Source organism: Orcinus orca, chromosome 14 (assembly GCF_937001465.1).
Source record: "Orcinus orca chromosome 14, mOrcOrc1.1, whole genome shotgun sequence".
In the NCBI taxonomy this organism is placed as follows: Eukaryota; Metazoa; Chordata; class Mammalia; order Artiodactyla; family Delphinidae; genus Orcinus; species Orcinus orca.
In genome coordinates this window covers 10,264,874-10,282,467 of record NC_064572.1, presented here as the reverse complement: position 1 = coordinate 10,282,467, position 17,594 = coordinate 10,264,874, and the positions used below count along the sequence as shown (strand labels likewise).

Below are 17,594 nucleotides of genomic sequence, written 5' to 3'. Positions count from 1 at the left end.
AGCAGGACTCTCAAATACCACAAACACCACTAGAAATGGCAGTTTTTCAACTTTTTCCACAAGAGCAATCCCATCAGGGTGGCCACCCCTTGGAGTGTTACTAGGCATTCCTTCTGCTTGCCCACAACCCCTTCCCAGATTACAGGCTGTGCACTTGCACCTGCCCATCCTCCACACCCAGGACCCCTTCCTTTCCTTCCGGCCTGGCCCCTGGACTACTCGGATTAACTCTTGGGTGTTTACAAGTAACATAACGATACTAATCACTGACACCGTGGAGCCAGGCCCTGGTCTCGCATGCCTCGCAAGCATTTTGTTGGTTAAATTCTCACAACCACCCTCTGAAGCAGTTACCATCCTTGTCCCTATTTTACAGATGAAGAAACTGAGGCACAGAGAGGTTAGGTAACTTGGCCACGGTTACACACCTAGGAAGGACCATACATTTTGATAGGGGCCTTCGTCTGCCACCATGACTTTGTTTATAGGAGACTTGCTCCCATACAGATTAAAGTCAATGGCATCATGATTACCAAAAAAGGGGGACAAAAAGGTCTGTAACAGAGCTATTCTGAAATACAACAGGGTTGCAAATCATATTATTTCTATGGCTGCCCAGAGCCATCAGGGATCCCCAACGGGCCTTTTAACCTTCCTTGAAATAAAATACGATCTGTCATTTAAAGCATCTCTCCTCCAGACTTCACACTAGCAAACAATGGCACGTGGCCTTCTGGAACACGAGCAGCAGCCCACGCTCCTGTGACTAGGAAGGAACTACGCAGGGTCGTGACCCCAGCTCTGTCCTTTGGTAACTGCCGCTTTAGGAGTCGCTGAAGAATCTGCTTAACGAAGGCAAGCGGCCTTGGGGGATGTGTAAGCTGGGACTTTCCCGAAGGGCCATTTCTACCACAGTACACGGCAATGCCACAGCTAGGAATTCATCCTCAGCAATGAATCTAACAACGGTACAGAGATACAAGGAACCGGATGTTCACGTCAGCATTCTTCGTAATTGTGCAAAACACAGAAACAATTTAATGTTGATCTGTAATGCTGACTGTTAAATTATGGTATCATGTGTGTAATGACACAAACACACAGGAATCTCATGCAGTCATTATTAAAGAGAATACTCTTTACCTATGGAAACAGTTTACTGGTTAGCATGGAAAACAGACCACAGTGTATGAAAATAATATATGGAGAAGAAGCAGGTTAAGAAACAGCAGACAGGGCTTCCCTGGTGGCACAGTGGTTGAGAATCCGCCTGCCAATGCAGGGGACACGGGTTCGAGCCCTGGTCCGGGAAGATCCCACATGCCACGGAGCAACTAAGCCCGCGAGCCACAACTACTGAGCCCATGTGCCACTACTAAAGCCCGCAAGCTCTAGGGCCTGTGCTCCGCAACGAGAAGCCACCGCAATGAGAAGCCCGTGCACCGCAACGAGGAGTAGCCCCCGTTTGCTGCAACTAGAGAAAGCCTGTGCAGCAACGAAGACTCAACACAGCCAGAAACAATAAAATAAATAAATTTAAAAAGAATAAAAAAAGAAACAGCAGACACACATAGTAGTATTCTATTATATATATGTGTGTATATATATATATACACACATATATATATATATATATATTTTTTTTTTTTGCGGTAGGCGGGCCTCTCACTGTTGTGGCCTCTTCCGTTGCGGAGCACAGGCTCCGGATGCGCAGGCTCAGTGGCCATGGCTCACAGGCCCAGCAGCTCCACGGCATGTGGGAATCTTCCTGGACCGGGGCACGAACCCGTGTCCCCTGTATCGGCAGGCGGACTCTCAACCACTGCGCCACCAGGGAAGCCCCATTATATTTTTTAAAGGCCACAAATAACAAATGTTGGTGAGGATGTAGAGAAAAGGGAACGCTTGTACACTATTGATGTGAATGTAAATTGACGTAGCCACTGTGGAAAACAGTACGGAGGTTCCTCAAAAAACTAAAAACAGAACTACCATATTATCCAGCAATTCCACTCCTGGGTATATACCCAAAGAAAACAAAAACACTAATTTGAAAAGATAAACGTACCCCAATGTTCATAGCAGAATTATTTACAACAGCCAAGATATGGAAAGTTCCATCAACAGATGAATGGATAAAGAAGATGTGGTACATATATACAATGGAATATTACTCAGTCATAAAAAAGAATGAAATTTTGCCATTTGCAGCATCATGGATGGACCCGAAGGGTATTACGCTTACTGAAATAAGTCAGAGAAAGACAAATACTGTATGTTATCACTTACATATGGAATCTAAAAAATAAAACAAACTAGTGAATGTAACAAAAAAGAAAAATATAAAGAACAAACTAGTGGTTACCAGTGGGGAGAGGGAAGGTAGGAGGGGCAAGACAGGGAATAAACAGTTAAAAACTACTATGTATAAAATAAATAACCTGCAAGGATACACTGTACAACACAGAGAATATAGCCAATATTTTATAATAACTATAAATGGAGTATAACCTTTAAAAACTGTGAATAACTATGTTGTACACCTGAAACTTATATAATATTGTATATCAACTAGACCTCAATTTAAAAAAAAAGTGAAGTATGCATATGTTTATTGAAGAAAATGTTGAGAACACAGAAAGGTTTACAGCATTTATTTCTGTATGTTGGAAACCCATGTGATTTTCACTTCTTTAAAATTTTTCTTGATTTCATTGTTTTTTTTTTTTTGGTCTTATAGTGAGTGGTTATTACTATTAATTTAAGAAAAAACAAAGCTATTTACATCATGCAAAATACAAAATGGAACAGCTGTAACAAAAGGGGACATTGTGGGTCCGATCTGTGAGGGAGAACATTATACAGCAAGAGGAGGCATTGGGCTCAGTCCCTTTCTTCCTCTTCGGCTCTAGAAATCTTCCGGTGAATTTTTCACCTCCGTTAATTAAGCTACTACCCTAGTGTTGTCTACACTGGCTAAGAAGTGGCCTGTGTGAGAAGGAGACCCCAAACTGAAAGGTCCACACCATGCACAGACAAGAACAGGTCAGAAAGCTCCAGAATTATGTTGGCTCTGGTTCTCCCATAAAGCTGACCCTGAAATAAAGACTCAAACACAGGCAGTTTAATTTGGGAAGCAACACCCCAAGACGACATGCTGGTAGGAAGATAATCGCATTATCAAATAAGTTACCACTGTGGGTAGCTTAATCCCACTGGGAAATCCTAGGACATAGTTCCGGACCCAAGGCTCAGAGTTCTCCTGTCTGAGGGGTGAGGAAGTAAGGAGTTTACCTGCTCACTTCCATCTATCATGGGTCAAGCCTGCTCCTGAGGGAAGGCATTCCCTGGCCCTCAGGCCTACCCTGTGCAGGCAGAGTGGGCTCCAGGGACCAGAGAAAGCCCTCCAGGATGGGTCAGAGGCTCTATAGTTGGAAGCTGGAAAAAATGCTAAGTGCCAAAGACACATGGGTGAGGCCCTGACAGTGTAGACAACAAAAAGTGACCTCTTTGAGAAGGTACCTTACCCGATGGTCTGAACGTGTAGAAATTGATTGATTGATTTATATTTATTTATTTTTTATACAACTTTATTGGAGTATAATTGCTTCACAATGCTGTGTTAGTTTCTGTTGTACAACAAAGTGAACGAGCCTTATGCATACATATATCCCCATATCCCCTCCCTCTTGAGCCTCCCTCCCACCCTCCCTATCCCACCCCTCTAGGTGGTCACAAAGCACCGAGCTGATCTCCCTGTGCTATGTGGCTGCTTCCCACTAGCTATCAATTTTACATTTGTGAACATGTAGAGATTTAGACAGCCGGCAGAGTTTGGGATTGGGTTGGTGAGAGAAAGGAACTAAGTCAATGAAGAAACAACATTAGACAACAACTCCAAAGAGAAAAAAAAATTGTTCACAAAGGGAAAAGAAATGATAGATTACTCCAAGGCTCTTCTGTGATTAGCTTTTGCTAATAATACTGTAAACACTGACCACTGAGCTAATTAAAATTACAGGATAACCGCGTTAGGAAGATTAGGAGGAAGAGAAGGTGAGTGGGTTTGAGGACAGGCTTAAGAGAGCTATACTGTAGGAATGAGTCTTCCAATTATGTGTATGTACATAAAACTTTTATAAAGAAGAAAACAGAAAGAAGAACCAGTACTGGCCAGGCGAGCCTCTGTCCCCACCCACCTCCAGGACGCAGCCAGGTACCATCACAATAACAAGCCACCTCTGTTATGAAACACATAGATGTCTTGGGGCCAGCCTGCTGAGAAAACTGCATTCCAAGTTTCAAATAAAGGACCGACAAATCAACTTTCAGAAGATGGTCCTTTACCTCTGGGTATCAGAAATTTCTCACAACACCTCCCTCCTCAGCACTCCCCCACTGCCTGGTAAAAATAAAATCCCAGAATCTGCAATATTAAGTTAGCCTTTGCTCCTGAAGGCTAAAAACGATAATCATTAAAATAAAGTGAAAGAGAATTTCAGGCCCAGGGTAACAATGGTTGATACCTGAACCCACAGCTAACTTGAAAACTGCAAAGAAGCTGAAGAAATCACTTTCTGCTCAGGCCCATCTTTTTTTTTTTTTTTTTTCCCCTTAATGTATCTGATGCTGCTACAACTTTTCTGCCTCTTCTTTCAATAATGAGTTATCCACGTGCGGCATCTTGGCTTAAAAGGCATCTATGTCCTCCCCCAGACTCTCATTTGAAAGCACACTATCTCCTTTCAAAGGTGAGACCTTCACAGCCCGAGGGCTGAGGGATCTGCATTAGAAGAGACAGACGCAGACGCAGGCTCTGGGTGGGCGGTGCCCTGTAGGTACCAAGGCTCTTAACCTGCGGCCTCACTCGTGGAGGGAATTCAGTGGGTCGGTGAACGTGGATGGGGAACACGGCTGCATGTTTAGTTTCACTACCCTGCAACTGAAATCCCGCTCTTCCTTTCACGATGAGTGCAGGTCAGGAGTACGTGTAACTATCGACAGAAACCAGACACCTTCGATTCCACCGCGGTGGTGGTAGAGATTCTGAAATACCTTTCGTGTCCATCACAACTTCACAACTGCGGGAGTTATTACTGCTGCCGCCGCCCCTGCTATTTAATATTTAAGACCGAAGCCCGGGGGCGACCCCATCACAAGCTGGTTCCTGTTCTCCTGTAGTTGGCCTCATTTCACTTATCTGATGGACTCACAGTCACGTTTTCCGGGAAAAACACGCAGGCTTCAGACCACCAAGCGTGTAACTTACATGGGGAATTTTAGAGGCCACCGGCCGGAGCCCCTTGCCCAAAGCACCGGACCGCCCCCAGCCCGGGCACCCCTCACGTCCACCCCTCGGCCTCCCGGAGGCGCAGACCCGGGTGGGGTTACCTGGGGGTCCCGTCAGGAACACGTGCCGGGCCATACGGGTATGACCGGGTGGGGGTCACGGCCCGGGTGGGGGTCGGGGTCGAAGTCGCCGAACGGGGCAGGGGTCGGGGTCGCGACCCGGAGTCCGCCCCGCAACGCCGCAGTCCCCACCTCCGCCGACCGGAAGCACCGCCCTCTCGGCCGCGCATGCGCTCTCCCCATTCAGCCTCGGCCCGCGCATGCGCCCTCCGCTCTCAGCCCCGGTCCCCGCGAGCGGCGTCCGCCTGCCTAGGGTGGGAGGATAGTGGTCCGGTCTTCTGCGCGTCCCTGTATTCCAGCCTCGGTGTTGGACTTACGTGGGGTGTTTGCGAGGAGATGTGCGTGAGAGCGTGTTACTAAACCAGTCCTGCTCCAGGTGGGCGCCGTTGCCCGAGCTCTGCCCCGGGGATGGGACCTGCGAGCTGAAATTCCCCCGGGCTGCAGGGATCAGCCCTCCTGAAGGAGCCTTGGTCCCTGGAAGCCTTCCCCAAAGGAGGAGGCTTTGCTACCGATTGGAAGTATTTACCCAGTGTTGTCAGCCGTGACGGCAGAGTAGTATCAACTGGTTAAAAGTGCTTGACGCCTGGGCTCCAACTCCAGACATTCGGAGTGATTGATCTTGGGCGAGCCCTGAGCATCTCGAGCTTTCTGGCTGTTGTTATTGTTGAAACTCCTCGGCAGTTTCTAAAGGCCGATCTTCAACCGTGCACATGAAGACTAATTTTCCCCTCTTGTCACCATCCCATAAATGTAAACCAACGCAAGACCCAGCTGTTGGATCTCCCTGTGCAAAGCATTAAGTGGCTTCCCCCCGCCTCACTTCACCACTTGAGGGGTTTCAGCCCATGAAATGAAGTGGCAATGGCTTTGGGCCAGAGTTACCTGTAAACTCTTTCAGTCTAATATGTGTACAGTTTGTCTCCTGATCGATCATTCTCCATTCAGAGAAAGCAATTTCAGTGAGTGCTCAACTTAATTGGTGTGCGCCCATCCAGGACCTCCATGGCTCCCTTTAGCCTGGATATACACCAGTCAGATGGCCTCTGTTTCTTGCTGCTTGAAAAGGAATCATCTAAAAGGCAGATTTGTACAGTCGAGCTGTCACCATCATTTCTGCAACATTTATAAGGCTGCATCACTGGTAAGGTAGGGCCTTCCACCCAGATTTCTTTCACCTCCATGCAAAGTGGAATGAAGAACAGCTGATGTAGCCAAGTAAACCCATAGTAGTTTCCAAAAGAAAGAAACATGTACACAGTCATATGTACACTCTTCTTTTTATTAAAAAAAATTTATTTTAAAATGCTAACTATGTAATATTTCCATCACTGAAGCAGTTTGTAAGGCTCACCAGATGATGGATTATTTTGTTTTGATGTTATGCCTGGAATTCTCGTAGCTACCAGCAGACATCAGTTTAGGTAACTCAAGGAACATCTAGACTCCAGATGTAGAGAACTGATGTTTCAGAACAAAAAGAAAATTCTTCCAAAGTTGGATATTCTTTTTCCATTGGGGGATCCGCCCCTTTCAATCCCAGGGTCGGGACCTGAGGGAGGGATGTTCCCCAAAGAGGAATTGAGGCGCTATTTCCACAGGGGCGACTGAATGCCAGGCTGGCAAAACACGTTCACATTTGTCTTCTCCCCCCTTACATATTTTCACATCCCCCGTCACCATATTCTTGGTTCTGTTTTCTGGTACTCAGGACTTAACGCAAGTTTAAATTACTGTACAAATACACTTAGGAGTAACAATAGTGCGTGTGTGCATGCTCACTGCACGTGTATAGGTTTATGGGTTTGGGGAATATTCGTATACAGCCCATCTCATTTGACCAGATGCTGTACACTTGTGGGCACCATGTCCTGGTGTAGGGATGGGGAAAACGGAGCTTTGCAGAAGCTCTGGCTCATAGTAAGGGGCAGTGGGAGAACTGGGTATTGGGGACAGCTTTCTGACTCTCTGACTGTGGTTCGTGTCCCTGGCCCTGGGCTGCAGTCCTTGCACACCCATTGGCTGTGCTGTGTGCTCTTGAAAACTGTGGCTATGATCACAGTAAATGTTGAAAACCAAGCAGGTGAGAGTTGGGTCACCGCAAGATTCCAGGAAGAATGGTGAACCAGCAGAAACAGGGCGTTTAGCCTCCTAACAAATGATGGGAGTAAACGAGGAAGGTTGTGAGAGTGAACAGCCAAGGACAAGCTGAGAGGCACGGGGAAGAGGGGCAAAGCTTCTGTTTGGCTTTGTCGTTTCCTCAGGAACGCTAACACTGCACAGCTTTGTTTTGTGCAGGTTCACTTTCATTCATTTTGCTCGGATCCCATCAGTGGAGAATCTATTGTTTGCAGAATAATATGACAATCGTTCTGGTTTGAATCAGCCTCTGATGTGTAGGAACCAAAAAAAAAAAAAATTGCTGTATCTAATGAATATTCAACACCTGATGTAAATAGAGCTGGTTATTTAATATGTTCACCCCCCTTCCCTCCCTCCCTCCGTCCCTTCTTTCCTTCCTCTGTTTTATTACAGAGACTATGCACTGTGATACACAGTAGGGATCAAAGGTACATTTGAATAGCTTCTGTCCTGAAAAGACTAAGACAATCAAAAACACTGGTGAGTAGGGCTTCCCTGGTGGCGCAGTGGTTAAGAATCCGCCTGCCAGTGCAGGGGACAGGGGTTCGAGCCCTGGTCCGGGAAAATCCCACATGCTGTGGAGCAGCTAAGCCTGAGCACCACAACTACTGAGCTTGCGCTCTAGAGCCCATGAGCCACAACTACTGAGCCCACATGCCACAACTACTGAAGCCCGCACGCCTGGAGCCCATGCTCCACAACAAGAGAAGCCACCGCAATGGGAAGCCCACGCACCGCAACAAAGAGTAGCTCCCGCTCGCTGCAACTAGAGAAAGCCCGCGCACAGCAATGAAGACCCAATGCAGCCAAAAATAAAATTAATTAATTTTAAAGAAAAAAAAAATCACTGGTGAACAGACTCTTATACCTAAGGTCCAAATTTTTAAAACTATTAAATATCCATGAGCTACTACTTTTTTTCATTCAAAATGGAAATACCTTTATCTGAGCTCCTGGGGGAAAGAATTCGTTTCCCACCCCTTTAGATTACCTACCTTACTGGATAACAATTACCATTGAGAGAGCTGGCATTGCATTTTGGCCACCAACCTTGTAATACTTGGACATACTTAACAAAAGATAATAGCTAACATTTACCTAGTGTTTCCCATGTACCGAGTTCTCTCAGAGCACAAGAAGACAAATACTGATTCCACTTATACGAGGTACCTAGAATAGTCACATTCGTAGAGATAGAAAGAAGAATGTGGTTGACAGGGCCTGGAGAGAGGGGAAATGGGCATTATTGTTTAATGGAGACAGAGTTTCAGTTTTGCAAGATGAAAAGAGCTCTGGAGACGGATGGTGGTGATGGTTGCACAACACTGTGAATGTACTTAACGCCACTGAACCATACGCTTAAAAATGGTTAAGATGGTACATTTTATGTTATGCGTATTTTACCACAATTAAAAACTTTTAAAAAATCAACATATGGAAAGTGAGGAAGAAGAAAAGAAATCAGTAAAGGCTGGAGTGGTCAGAGTAGGGGTTTTGGAGAAGGTGTGTTTTGAGCTGGGCCCTGGAGGATGCATCGCTTGACTGGGTGAGGTTGAGGGGACCTTCGCTGTTGCAGAATGACTCTGATGTTCCAGGGTGGATCTCATCCAGGAAGGGCTTTCATTGGAGCTGGAAACCTCGCAAACCAACACCTGCAGTTAAGGGCTGGTGAAGCTTCTTGAAAGGGATGCTCCGGGGCTCCTAATATGGTCCCACAGGCCTGGTTAGGATAAAGAGATGCCCGTCCCCTCTCTGTTCCTAGGAAACAGCCCCAACTAGAGACTTCAACACTGATAGCTGGAAGACCCAGGATTGTCCTGGGCCCTGTTCTGCTCCTTTCCTGCAGCTGCCGCAAGTCTGATTCTGTCTACGTGGCTGACAGATGGCCTTGGAGGACCACTCTCCCAATTATGCAGACTGGGGAGTCAAGGGAGCAAAGATGGAAGGGAAAGCAGGAAAGAATAGGACCAAATGGTGTGACGGTGCTTGAGCTTGTTGGTGGAAGGAAAACTGGGCTGCGCGAACGTCAGGTCTGTTTCACATAATTGCACCCAACCCTGGGTACGTGTACAGCCCACCACCCCACCCCAGATAAGCAGCCCCCCTGCCATCCCACAGACCTGAGGCTTAGTAGAAGGGACACTGCCCATCTTTACCCGAGAGGGTGTGACACTCCACACCTGCATGAGCAAAACCAGGGCCTTTTGGCCTGGCTTCCTGCCACAGGAGCGCAAGTGACAGCTGAGCGTGGTCGCTTTGGGTAGACATAAATTCGTGGAACCATGAAAGGAGCATTAAAGTGCGAATTCAAGTCGCTGAGCTGAGACCAGCTTGTTACGTTACCCTAGACAAGTCGTGCGACTGCTTTGGGCCCAAGTGTTCACAACTGAAAAAGAAAAAGGAAATTCCTGCCCTGCAGGACCCTCAGGTGTGCTGCAAGTATGAAGTGGGATTATTTATGGGGAAGCTCTTAAACGGTATAAAGTCCATCAGGCAGTATTACCATCTCCCAGAGCTCCTGTGAGGCTGGAAGGGGAACCTGCCAGATGTGTAACTGTACCTTCTCTGAGCACTTGCGTTCCTCTTAGAAGCATTTCTTAAGCTTGTTTTCTACTTCAGGGGTTTTGCTTTTTCCTTTTTCTTCTTTTTCTACATTTTTATTATGTAAAATTTCAAACATGTACAAATGTGCAGAGAATAGGATGGGATAATAAGCCCCCTGGACACAGAGCCAGCTTCAGCAATTACCAGCTCACGGCTGGTCTTGTTTCATCTGCAGCTCCCCATCTTAAACCCACACTGGGTTTCTTTCAAGCAAAATATCAGATATCATATCATTTCATTGATAACTATTTTAATACGCCTTTCTGAAATATTAGGATACTTTTAAAAATGTAACCACAACACCATTGCCACACCTCAAATATTTTTTTTTTTTCTTTTTTTTTTTCCTCTTTGCAGTACGTGGGCCTCTCACTGCTGTGGCCTCTCCCGTTGTGGAGCACAGGCTCCGGATGCGCAGGCTCAGCGGCCATGGCTCACGGGCCCAGCTGCTCCGCGGCATGTGGGATCTTCCCGGACTGGGGCACGAACCCGCGTGCGCTGCATCGGCAGGCGGACTCTCAACCACTGCGCCACCAGGGAAGCCCTATTTCTCGATACCATAAAATACCAGCTCAGTATTCAAATTTCCCTAATTAATTCAGTGAGATTTTTTAGTTTGACTAGGATTTACATAAGGTTTATACATTGTAATTAGTTGAAATATCTTGCATCCCTTTAATTTAAAGGACCCCTTCCATCTCTCTCTCTCTCCCTCTCTCTCTCTCTGGTAATTTCTTTGGTAAAGAAACTGCTGGTTTGTCTTAGCCAGTTGTTCACAGTCTGGAATTTGCTGAGGTGTCCCCTCCCCATGGTATGACTGAGCCTGCCCTTCTGTGGCCCGTGTTTCTTCTATTCTGCTATTCCATCAGGAGACCTGATTTGACGGCCCGCCCCTGGGATGCCTCTGGATGTGTCCAGACATAAGGCAGATTTGTAGAGTTCAGTCTTCCTCAAGTAGAAACTTTTCCTTCTTCCCCTCTTCCTCCTCATGAAACATAAGCTTCATTCAGCTCACTTCCTATGTGCCAGGCACATCCTAAGCTCTTACACACATTATCTCACTGTTTTTCACAGCAATGTTATGAAACAGCATAGTTCAACTTGACATTCATTCTAGCTGCCCAGCATCTAAACCCTTTCCTGTGTTTGGGGAATGGGTCACCTCTTTGCATGCCAGAGATCTCATTTCCAGCCTCCTTTGCAGCTAAGGAAAGGAAAAGGCAAGGACCCAAAGCTACACCTACCAGATACTCCCATCCTTGGCCTGAGTTAGGTGCTACTGATGCGATGACACATGGAGCCGGAGGCCATGGTGATTGCAGCCTTGGTCCTGGCAGGGCGCTCCGTGCAGCCTGGGGACGGGGCCAGGCCCAGGCTCCTGCAAGATTCCTCTGGGTCGTTCCTGGACCTGCTGCGTCCACCCTCCCGTGAGATCCCCCGTAAACACGTGGAGCCCAGGAAGAAGCTGCTGTGCAGAAGCTGCACTGCAGATGCCGTAGCGGAGAAACAAGGAACCCATTCCCTGTAAGGAACCTGTGAATCACCCTCACCCAGAGCCCACCCTGCCTCAGGGCTTGTTTCCAGTGTGCCTTCCAAACTGGGGAAATCACCAAAGGGTGGGTTCAGGACCCACTGAGTCCACTATGAAATGGATTTCTATCAAAACTTACTCACCTGGGGCTTCCCTGGTGGCGCAGTGGTTAAAAATCCGCCTGCCAATGCAGGGGACACAGGTTCGAGCTCTGGTCTGGGAGGATCCCACATGCTGCAGAGCAACTAAGCCCGTGCGCCACAACTACTGAGCCTGCGCTCTAAAGCCCATGAGCCACAACTACTGAGCCCGTGTGCCACAACTACTGAAGCTTGCGTGCCTAGAGCCTGTGCTCTGCAACAAGAGAAGCCACTGCAATGAGAAGCCCGTGCACCACCACGAAGAGTAGCCCCCGCTCGCCGCAACTAGAGAAAGCCCACGTGCAGCAACAAAGACCCAACGCAGCCAATAAACAAATAAAAATTAAAAAAGAAAACAAAACTTACTCACCTGCCCTTCATAAGCCCCCATTCTGCCTGGCAAGTGGAGCACAGTGGTGTTTTGGCTCCAGAAATTCGTTTCAGTTTACAGCCACTGTCCTGTAATCCTGGAAAAGTCTGATTATTCACCTTTCCTCAATACACAGTCACTCTGGTAAATGGCCACAGGGCCTTCTGGAGGAAGATTTACAGTCTAAACATTTGCTGTGTAGCATGATCCTTCCTCTGGAGGGCTTGGCCTCCCTTTCAGGCAAGGGCCTCTGTTGGCTGGGGCCTGGGTGAGGAAAAAAGGGGCTCCTACACAGAATTAAAGGCTCTCAGGTCCTGCGGGGGCGATCCTGCATTTTCATCATCTAGGAGGTAGTGCCTTCTCCGATACTGCACTCTAGGGATCTTTCTTGCCGCCCGCAAGGCCCAGCCCTGGGCTGAACTTGAATGACTCAAGTCTGGGAACTGGTTGAGAGGCTGTAACAGTCTCTCATGGTGACTCAGCTCACACTTCTGTCCAACAGATGTAGAGCTTTGCCATGTACACAAAATAAGGCTTTAGGTAGTTCCCGACTCTCACTTCTAGGGCCACCGTGACCGACACCAAAGACGCTGCAGGTCAGACTATTCTAATTACTGCATGGTCTGTGTTAAACGAAAACCACAGGCCCAAAATAGAGTCATGTATGCCAGGCCACACCTCCGAACCAGGGCTTAATACTGAACCTAACTGAAGCTTCAACCTCCCCTAGAAATGTAGTCTTAACCAGTCAGGAATTTTCTGGTCAGTACCAATGAGGTCATCTGTCACATGGGCCCTTTCTAGCCCCCAGAGGAAGATGAGGTAAGCCACCTAATCTTATTCCCTTCCTTTCCCCAAAGGGAAATGACTTTAAAAACCTTTCCCTTTCTGTGGCCCCTGGAACTCCCCTCTACTTCCTAGATGGAATTATGCCTGGTTCATGAATCGTTCAATAAAGTCAATTAGATCTTCACAATTTACTTGGTTATGTTTTTTCACATTTGATGACTGAATAGCTTTGGCTCTGCTGCCCATTGCCACATGTCCTGATCTGTGACTCGAAGTTTCTGCTTAACACCAACACCCCAGGATCCCGAAATCCCCAGTGAATGCAGGGAGTCTAGTTCAATGACAACTGTTCCCACTGTCACTTCTGGCCTAAAGATAATTTCACCACTATATTTCTCTGTCTAAAAACCAGACATCAAGAAATAGTGATTTAATAAGCTTACTATAGGAGAAGTCTAAAATGGTACAGGTGCACGGTCTACAAACCATTGCATTTTGTGTAAGTGGAAAGATGAGTCTTTGCCTTGTTGCACACACAACATATTAAGTTTGCAGCTCAGCAGTATTGCCATATTGACCCTTGACACGTATAGCGCCGTCTCATTGCCTACGAGTATTGCACTGCTTTGCAAGAGCTCAGCCTTTCCGAGTAGCCCAGGCCTCTGTAAACGTTAATCCATAGAAACCTCAATTAAATAGAGTTGGGAGACCAGAAGGGGGCGCTCTCATGCCCTATGCTGATAGCGGAACCCAACAGTCCTTTCATGGCAAGGACTCAGCCAATGAGGGACTATTAACGCTCAGCCAATGATAAAACATGGACTCTCTGTTTACTCCACTCTCATCCCAACTTCCTTTTCCCCTCTATAAAAGAGTTCTCCCCTCCATTTTTGTGGGGGGATTTGCACATGGCTCGTCATGATTGCAGACTCCCAATTGTAAGTCTTTGCAAATCTCCAAATAAACCCAATTGTGCTAGAGAAATAACTGGCAGTCTATTTGTTTTAGGGTAACACACCTGGCTGGATTAGGGGACACCAACTGCCCATGATGGCGCCCAGGGCTCATCCCCAGCACGCTTTGTCCCAGAACTAGTTGACAAGACAACAAAATACCAAGGCCTGGTTGGCTCAGACCCTGGGGTGGTCTTGGGTGCATCCTGGGGGACCCATCTGTATAAACCCAGCTACAAAAGCTAGAGAAAAGAAAAAAGAGGTGGAAGGAACACATGATGACCTTCCACAGGGTTCAGAAATTAATAACTCTATGAATTTATTTCAAAGAACTTTTCAGAACCATTTTTATACGAAGGAATATGGCAAAAATCTGCACTTTTGCTCTAAATCTCTGAGTCCTTTTTGGATGAGATAACCACTCTCAGATTCACCTTTCCACATTATAAAGGCTCACTTAGTTCTCCTCTGGGCCAGGTTTGATTTGTTCCAATGGTCTCTGGATTTCAGAGTATCGAAGCCTCTATGCACGTTGATATGGATATAAATTACTTTTAAGCTACTCATGAACTTTAAGCCTGCAGTTCGTTTTTGAAAACTGAAGGGCTTTACTAAGCTACTTCATGGTCTCCTATTGTAATTTAAACAAACAAACAGACAAACAAGCTTTTAATTAACGCTTGTCTTGCTTTATTTAAAACATGTTTTGTTAAACTGCAAACCTGGAACGTGCACATTTTGCCTGCCTACTAGGTCTTACAAATAATTGGTAGTTTAATTCTACAAACAAAGACACTATTTTAAGTTGGAAAGAAAATTAATCTTTCTTTTCTTCTTATCTCTTTAAGAGAAGCTATTTTCCTTCTTCCCCTTAATTCATTTCTCTTGAAGCTCTTAGACTTGCCTTGATAATACACCAAGTCTTTGGGATTTGGGGAGAAGTTTTAAATGGACAGATAACTTTTACAATACATGTTTTTCTCTAGCTCATTATAGTTTCTACTCTGAAACCAGAAGTTTCTAATACTACTTCAGAAATAAGACCAATTATGCATGGGCTCTATGCTTAATGTTCTATAGGCATCATCTCATTTAATCCATATAATCACACTACTGAGATGGACACTTAAAAAAAATAAAGGATACACACATTTCGATCAGTTTTGACAAATGCATGAGAGAGAACGTTTTCATCACCTGAGATAGTTCTCATTTGCCCCATCCCAGAGATCCCACTGCCATACATACACATACTGATCTACTTAGAGCTCTTCTGCTCATTGAAAATTGGATCAGTTCTTCTTTGAGATCAGCTTGAATGTTACCATTATCAACTATTTTATAAGTATTTTCTTCCTGTATTTTCTAATCTTAAATGGTGGTGTTCCTGAAACCCGAGTACTGATTAGAAGCTTAACGCGCTAAAATATGTGATACTCCTACATGCTTCTATGAAGAAGGAACCTTTTAGAGAGGGGAGAAAAACATTAGGCTGCTTTCCTTTTTCTCTGTTGTCCTAAAGCCTTCAAAGAGCTTCACTGTTCTTTTCATGTAATATACTTAGATATAAAAGTGTCTCATAGTATAAAGAATTTCATCATTCCTAGTTTTTTCAGATATCAATAACACTACCCCTTAGGGCAAAAAAACAAAAAGAATACATACACTGACTTTTAGCAAACAGTTTAGTTTTTCCTACTTAGCATGCTATGTAGTATGTATTTTTGTGTGTATTTGGTTTTATTAACTTATAATATTCATGTTGTTGATTCCATGAGTTACAACCTATATAAACTCTGTATAGGCTCATCTATATACACTCAGCTGCAAAGCTAGAGAAAACAAAAAGAGAAAGAAGGGGAACTTCCCTGGTGGTCCAGTGGTAAAGAATCCGCCTTACAATGCAGGGGACGCGGGTTCCATCCCTGGTCAGGGAACTAAGATCCCACATGCCATGGGGCAACTAAGCCCGCACCACAACTACTGAGCCCGCAGGCCTCAACTAGAAGGCCTGTGTATTGCAAACTACAGAGCCCATGTGCCCTGGAGCCTGCGCGCCACAACTAGAGAGAGAAAACCCGCACACCACAACTAGAGAGAAGCTCACGTGCCGCAACGAAGACCCCACATGCCTCAACGAAGATCCTGCATGCCGCAACTAAGACCCAACACAGACAAAAATAAATAAAATAAATAAATAAATAAATAATAAATCTTTGAAAAAAAAGAGGAAGAAGAAACAGAGGCTGACATTGCACAAGGTACAGAAATAAATAGCTCAATTAACTTATTTCCAGCAGATTTTTATTCATTCTGTTTTGCTCCTTTTTATTGCTGAGTAGTGTTCTGTTGTGTGGGCATACTGGAGTTTGTTCATCTGTTGATGGACATTTGAGCTGTTGCTAATTTGAAGCTGTTAGCAAAAAAAAAAAAAAAAAAGCTGTGATAAACATTTGTGCACCTATCGTTGTGTGGATATATATTTTCATTGCTCTTGGGTATATACACCTAGTAGTGGAATGGCTGGGCCATGCGATAGGTGTATGTTAACTTTGCAAGAAACTGCCAGATAACCGATGCAGTTGTAAAATTTTGCATTGCTACTGGAAATGTACGAAATTTCTAATTGCTCCACATCCTTGCCAACACTTGGTATTGTCAGGTCTTTAAAAACTTATATTATCCATGAAATGAAATCTTGTGGGGTTTTTTGTTGTTTGTTTGTTTTTAATATTTATTTATTTAGTTAGTTGTGCTGGGTCTTAGTTGTGTCACGTGGACTCCTTAGTTGTGGCATACGAACTCTTAGCTGTGGTGTGCATGTGGGACCTAGTTCCCCGACCAGGGATCGGACCCGGGTTCCCTGCATTGGGAGCCCACAGTCTTAACCACTGCGCCACCAGGGAAGTCCTGAAATCCTGTGTTTTTAATTTGCATTCCCTGATGATGTTCAGCATCTTTCACATGCTAATTGGCCATTCATATATCTTCTTCTGAGAAATGTCTATTTAATTTTTTCCCCATTTTTTTCTATTTGACTGTCTTCTTGTAACTGAGTTTTAGTACTTCTTTGTATATTCTTTTTTTTTTTTTTTGGTACCTGGGCCTCTCACTGCCGTGGCCTCTCCTGCCATGGAGCACAGGCTCTGGACGCACAGGCCCAGTGGCCATGGCTCACGGGCCCAGCTGCTCCATGGCACAGGGGATCCTCCCGGACCGGGGCATGAACCCGTGCCCCCTGCAGCAGCAGGCAGACTCCCAACCACTGCGCCACCAGGGAAGCCCTCTTTATATATTCTTGATACAAATCCTTTGTCAGATAAATAGTCAATGTTGGCACTGGCACTTAGCTGCGCTAGAATTGAAACAAAGCATTAAATAGACATATTGGAAATGTTGAGATCATTATCGATGAAACATTTACAGACCAAAGATTATACATCGCAGGCGGGAGGAGTATTAGACAGCAGTCAGAGTTACCAATTCAGACTGCTATGGGCTTTCGGTAGACAGGAGGTCACAGGCAGGGCCCACTGCTGCTAAAGTGAAAGGTACTGACTCACACCATGGCCATATGTAAGTTAGATGAGCAAAAGATCATTATGCAAATACAATCTGGTTAAATCTAAAGCAAGGGGGGGGACTTCCCTGGTGATGCA

General features: G+C 45.6%; 1 protein-coding gene across 4 annotated transcripts in view; it reads right to left on the bottom strand.

Moving 5' to 3' along the window:
• Nucleotides 1–17,594, bottom strand: part of NTPCR (nucleoside-triphosphatase, cancer-related) — a 164,150-nt gene that overhangs the window by 31,048 nt on the left and 115,508 nt on the right. For 3 of the 4 annotated variants that reach the window (XM_004281579.3, XM_033408963.2, XM_033408960.2), the window contains exon 1: nucleotides 5,392–5,559. The exons of the other annotated variant lie outside the window; for it this stretch is intronic. In XM_004281579.3, coding sequence (XP_004281627.1) covers nucleotides 5,392–5,425 — 34 coding nt within the window. In that variant the 5' untranslated portion in view covers nucleotides 5,426–5,559. Of the gene's footprint in view, nucleotides 1–5,391; nucleotides 5,560–17,594 lie in introns of those variants that run through there. 4 annotated transcript variants of the gene reach the window in all.